The sequence below is a fragment of the Dipteris shenzhenensis genome, chromosome 12 (genome assembly GCF_047967505.1).
Source record: "Dipteris shenzhenensis isolate YYH24624 ecotype China chromosome 12, Dip_SZ_1.0, whole genome shotgun sequence".
NCBI classification, from domain to species: domain Eukaryota; kingdom Viridiplantae; phylum Streptophyta; class Polypodiopsida; order Gleicheniales; family Dipteridaceae; genus Dipteris; species Dipteris shenzhenensis.
Window position 1 is genome coordinate 26,587,979 of NC_141607.1, and position 6,197 is coordinate 26,594,175.

A 6,197-nucleotide genomic window follows, 5' to 3' on the forward strand; every position below is an offset into this window, starting at 1 on the left:
GGTTTAAACCCCCTTTTTTAAATTATTCTAGTATTTTTTGTGGGTCCGACCGACCCTTCATATAAGGTGGTTCGCAAAGTGTCGATTTCTTGAAGAACTCTGAACAACCCTAAAATTAAGGCAAACCTTTTGTAGTAGCCTTTTAATTTCCAATTGGAACCAGCTGAGATAAGGAAATCTTGGCTAGAATAAGAGCTTGTTCACGTGGGAAGGGTGGTTTGCAACTCAGCTTGTCCTATTGGCAATTGGTTGTTGCTGCTTGAGCCCCCTCCTCTTGAGTAGGGGCTAGCAAAAAAACCAGGTTTTTCCTCCATGTGAACCCAAATTCAAATTTTTGGTTTGCAACCTCTCCCTTCGCGTGAACAAGCGCTCTAAGAGTAGCAGCTTTAGTTATGCGAGCATTGAAGAATTTGTAATGATGTGGTTAAACTTTAATCAATGTGCATCAGGTCTTGATGTGGAGGGAAGGACATATAGGTTTCATTGAATTATCTAGCATCCTTCAATGAGGGTATTCCTTAGTGGGTTGCCACAAGCGTGTTCCACTCAAGGGCATATTAAGCGGGGCATTGGCAAAACGGAGCTAACTCGCTAAGCACTACATACATGGGATTCGACCTTCAGCTTTTTGGTTTGCCCCTCAGGGTAGCCTTAGCAACGATGAGATTTTGGCAAAGCAGAAATTAGGCATTTCTTGAATTTTTAAAAGTGCATTTTTCCTATTGGCTCTTCTTCATTGGACTTGAATGAAGACTTTAAAGTGGTTGACTTTGTCTCTCTCTCTTTCCTTCTTTATCTCCTCATGTCTTCTTAGACACGATCTCCACCTTTCTTCTTTCTCTCTCTCTCCCCTTTATCTCCTCTTCCTTCACACCATTTTAGTGGATTCCTTTTTGTTTACTTTTTATCATTCACCTTGTTTTCAAAGTGGCTGTTATGTAACTTCTGAGTGAAGGGACTCTGCTGTGACGTCATAGCACGTTGCGAACCAATGGAATGGAAAGTCCGTACCTCCAAAGTTTGGAAGACAAATTCTGCTGTCACGCCACCCCAAAATGCCTGGCCAGCAAGATCTTTTTCGGGAATCGGGGCACTCAAATGCTGGGTTTGGTCACCGTCATCTTGGGGGCATTACATGGGAATGAGGCGGGTGGTGCAGGCATTTCTGCTGGTTTGGCGACGAGCTCTGAGGATTCTATATACTCGTGTCCAATTCTTCATACAGTTAGGAGGGAGTCCTAACAAAGGCAGCACTTCACGATATGCGTATATAACGCATTACGCTCCGAGCAGCTCAATGGCATGCCGTCAATCCCACAAGTCCCTTGTCACATTTGGGCACTTACCTTGATGATGCCAAAAGGACTAGGATCAATCCATGAAAGAGGCGAGCTGCGTCAGTCAATCCTCTCCCAATTTGTCTCAAAAGAAAACGTGCTGGGCCACTGCTGGCAGTTGCGGAAGCTCCTAACGCTTTCCTCATGACCAAAGATAATTATTCATGGACGGGAAGGGTTGCGTGTTGTCTTCGTCGATAAAGTGGTGGTGCTCACTGCATTACCGTAAGTTCAACGCGGTCTGCCATTCGAGAACCAGCTTTTACAGGATACGATCTAGATAGACTTCGCTTCCACGTTGGGAAACGATGATGTTAACGGCACGGTTGCAGCAATTTGTCAAGGAGGCTTACGAAGGAGCTATGATGTATATATATTACGTCTGTAGCAGGCCTTATCCTGCCTCCTTCCCCCCACTTTTGAGACAGAATTAAGAGTTCTACCACCTAGTGCACTATTGCACATTGCGCTTTATAACGTCCTCCCTCCTGCAGCCAAGGAACTAGTGCCTTACGGCACGCCTCACGCACGCAGCCTCAGAGTTTACACCATGACGGGAAGGTTTCCGAGATTTTATGAGAGCTTTTGTCGAGAGAGATGGAAACTCTTCTTACTTGCAGCTCAGCATCTGCTCCAGTTTGGACATATATGCGGAACCGAAGATGTCTGTGTGCCCACCTCTGTCTCTCTCTTTCTCTCTCTCTCTCGCCCCATCCCTGTCAGGAACGAACGTAATCTGCACCAATAAATCGTTCTAGCAATACTCTAAATTATTTTGGCTTTATGTTCAAGAGTCTGTCAGGCAGCCATGCTAATTAACGCTAGAACGCTCCACTGTCTACTGAAGTTCGTATATCTTAGGACGGATTTGCAATAGAGTGATCCATAAATTGTTTGTTATGCCTGAACTGCTGCTTTGATCTCTTCAGTGGATAAACCATGGAGGTGGACTCCTCAACCACAGGAGTGCTGTAGGATGTGGAGAACGAATCAACGCGTCTTCAGTATCGGGGCTCGCTTTGAGATGGAACTTCTCCACTGGTTTTGATGTGTCTGCAACCCCGTCCGTCGCTGACGAGACCGTCTATTTCCCTGGATGGAATGGTAACCTTTATGCATTGCATGCCAAGAACGGAGACGTCATTTGGGAGAAGAACTTGACAGAACTCGCAGGCGTGCAGACAATTTCAAGAACTACTCCGGTTATCTACAGAGAGTTGCTGCTGGTGGGGTTATATGGTCCATCGGTTGTTCTCGCTCTTGATAGATGTACCGGGGCACTTGTATGGCAAACAGAGCCGCTCGACGACTCCCTGAGAGCAGAAATCACTATATCCGGAACCGTCTTCGAAGGGTGCGTCTACGGTGAAGTTTCTAACTTAATCTTTACGGCCTGTTGGTTGCGATCTTGTGGACTTTCGTACTTACAGAATATGGCCGTATGCAGGTTTTACTTTGTGGGAATTTCTTCTAGCCAGGAGTTCACTGCAGGAGTCTGCTGCACATTTCAAGGAAGTTTTCAAAAGATAAGGCTAAGGGATGGCGTCGTTGTGTGGCGAACTCCTATGCTTCCACCGAATTCTGGATTTTATGGGGTTGCGCTCTGGGGCAGCAGTCCGCCGATCGACACGAAGAGGCGATTAGTCTATATCGGCACAGGTTTAATCCATGATTTGTATCTTTGCATCTCCGTGACTGATTCTTCTTGTGTACTCTTACGATGCCAAAGGCGTGCAAGAGAGCTTTTAGCCCGAGTTCTTTGAACAGTATAATTAGATAGCATATTGATCAGAACCAATCCTTCGTGCAGGAAACAATTACCAAGTGCCTGAATCTGTGTATCAGTGTGAACTTCACCGCCCCAATAACACCCAGCAAAACCTTCCAGATCCGTGCCAAGGACCCGAAGATCATCAGGATTCCTTAATGGCTCTCGACATCGACAATGGATCTATCATCTGGAGCAGACAGTTACAAGGTTATGACGTCTGGACGTTACCCTGTGCTTCACCCGGTGCTACAAACTGCCCTGCAATTCTGGGTCCGGACTACGATTTCGGAGAAGCGCCTATGTTGCTGCATTTCGAGGACGAGGCCGAAGGTGGTCATCGTCATTCGCGTCGCTTAGCATGGGAAAACAATGAGTCGACTATCGGGTGCCTTGTGGTGGCTGGGCAGAAGAGTGGCGTGGTGTGGGCATTGGAATGCGACACTGGAGCTGTTGTGTGGTCTAAGGTAAAGCAAAAAAACGCTCCCTTGTCGTCTAAACGTAATTATGTATTGTTTAGCTTTTGAATTAGTAGCTGCAAATGCTATCTTTTACTGCCACGACTCGACTGTTGAACAAAAATGCGAGACGATAACGTCTATATCATCCTGCTTTTGAATTAATGCAATCCTGTAGTACAAATGAATTAGTAGCTGCAAATGCAATCCTTCAATGCAAAGATTTTTTATTTTTTTTTTGAACACACCCACACCACACTCACGCACCCGTGGTCCTATCGAGGGGCACCTCGCCTTGGACCGGTGGGCAATGGGTCGATAGCTGTGGCACTCACACACACCACACACACGCACCCAACCACAAGCTAGGACTCCATGCCCCAGCCTCCAAGACTTGAACCCATGACCTGAGGGTTGGTAGCCCAACACTCAAACCACTAGGCCAAAGCCTTGGAGTTCAATGCAAAGATTACTACAACTGTTGAACAAGAATGGGAGACAATGTTTGTATATCTTACATTAGTAACGGCTTGTTGATTCGGAATGGTGCTCGCCCATTTTAGCTCAAACTTCCGTAAATCCTTCACTTGGAGCTTGCTTTATGGATTTCATTTTCATTCAACCATCTGCAAGCCTCACATATAAAACTTGATCCGTTCTTTGTGTCACCGCGTCGATCCGTCTTGCAATATACTGAGCCTTAACTGTTCATGTGTACTTGAATGCTGCTGCAATATTTGCAGTTGTTCACCTCTAGATTGACTTTGCCCATCCAAGTTTCAGTTATAGAAGACTCCTTTTATCTCGTGATTGTATTTTTACTCACTTTTAATTCCATACAAATCATCCCAACTTGTGCAATGACCAAAAGAGAAAAAATTACATAAAACTGGTGAACCCCCTCGCCTTACCCCCGGCTTTAACGTAAGTGCCTTTGCATTTTTGTTTAAATTTTTTTGTTTTCTTTTAAGTGGAGGGTGAGTTCCTTGAAGGCTATATAACATTAGATATCTCTTGTGCATCATGGCAGGTAGTAGGGCCAGGAGGTGGTTTAGGAGGGGCATCATGGGGATCATGTACAGATGGGGAGCGGGTGTACACGAACATAGCCAATGACGGGCGACAAAACTTCACACTAGCACCAGGCAAGGGGGTTACAAAAGGAGGGGGTTGGGTGGGAATGGATGCAAGGACAGGAGAAGTGCTATGGACAACAGCGAACCCAAGAGGAGCATGGGCATTTGGGCCAGTGAGTGTGGCAAAAGGGGTGGTATTTGCAGGCTCATTTGCAGAAACAGGGGAGGTGTATGCATTGGATGCTCTCACAGGGGCCATATTATGGAAAAATTCCACTGGGGCAAGTATGTATGGGGGTGTGGCAATAGCAGGGGGTTGCATCTATGGTGGCAATGGCTACACTCACATCCCCTTATTGGGAGGCACACATGGAGTTGCCTTCTTTGCCTTCTGCTTGCCTGACTCAAGTGTGAACAGGATCTAAACATGCACAAACCACTTAACAATCAACATTTGTAGACTCATAAATTTTAATAAACATTAGTCTTTATCATGGATAGTTCTTGTCTATTTTTCCCATTTGAAGGTTTATGATGATTTTATGAGCACAAGATTTAGGAGTTAATATACAAAGATTCAATCTACACAATGCATTCAAGAAATAGTTTAAGGCCCCCACCAAATGATGAAATTTCTACCCCAAGTATTTGAAAGTCTTTCGTCTCTTTAGGAGGTCTTTGATTGAACGAAACTATTGTTCGCTATTTATACATTGTGGTTCCATACTTGTAGGTTGCCATGACCATAGATCAATTTTGGTTAATGCTCACACAATTCAACCCATCCATTTTGATTTTCACCAATCTACTAATGATATTCAAGATACATATGCCTTTTAACCACAATTAAAAAGGTGTGAAGGGACACTAGATCAACATCACACCTTTATGAACATGATGATTGATTGGTATACAACTAACATGTTGTACTAAATGCTATGTTGGGTTCACCTAGAAATATGTAAGTATACCACATGGGTCCAAATCAAAGGGTTTCTTAATTCAAAAGACTTAAGTAATTTATAGAAATCTATATACATTTGAGGCTTTTGATTGAATTTTGAAAAAGCCCCATAAGTTTATATAAAAAAAGGGTCTTTTTATCCATGAAAATTTTATGATACAGGGTTTTTAAGAGCCCCTTGAACATAGTAGCATCTAGGGTTTCGTAATCGTGCAACCCTTGGGTGATAGGTGCTACCAAAGACCTACCATTTTTTTCTTTCTATTAGCTCCTCAATGCAAATATGTCTTGTTTTTAAAAAATCCAACCTATTTGAATTTGGGCTTCTTGTTCTCACATCAAGCCATGTAGAGGCTTGTAAAATGTTTCTAAAAAAAGGGGAAAAAAGAGATATGTGATGATAATGATTGTGGGTTGCTTTTTATAATTGCCCATTCTCTTTAATTTAAAACATTGACATCGCTATAGAAAAGCTTGAGGGCTTTTATAATCAAAAGACTTGCCAAGGGGCTTCCATATTTGGAGTCATATGTCCCATAAGGAAACTTAGCATTAAAACCCTCTAATGGGGTTCCTCTTTGCACCCCTTTCTCA

General features: G+C 43.8%; 1 protein-coding gene across 1 annotated transcript; it reads left to right on the top strand.

The window, feature by feature from the left end:
• Nucleotides 1-1,756: 1,756 nt before the first annotated feature.
• On the top strand, nucleotides 1,757-5,090 carry LOC147896038 (uncharacterized). The gene is made up of 5 exons (XM_087383155.1): nucleotides 1,757-2,001; nucleotides 2,267-2,691; nucleotides 2,785-2,996; nucleotides 3,148-3,572; nucleotides 4,594-5,090. The coding sequence occupies exons 1-5, from the start codon at nucleotides 1,888-1,890 to the stop codon at nucleotides 5,062-5,064; spliced, it is 1,647 nt and encodes a 548-aa protein (XP_087239281.1). The 5' UTR covers nucleotides 1,757-1,887; the 3' UTR covers nucleotides 5,065-5,090.
• The last annotated feature ends 1,107 nt before the right edge of the window (nucleotides 5,091-6,197 follow it).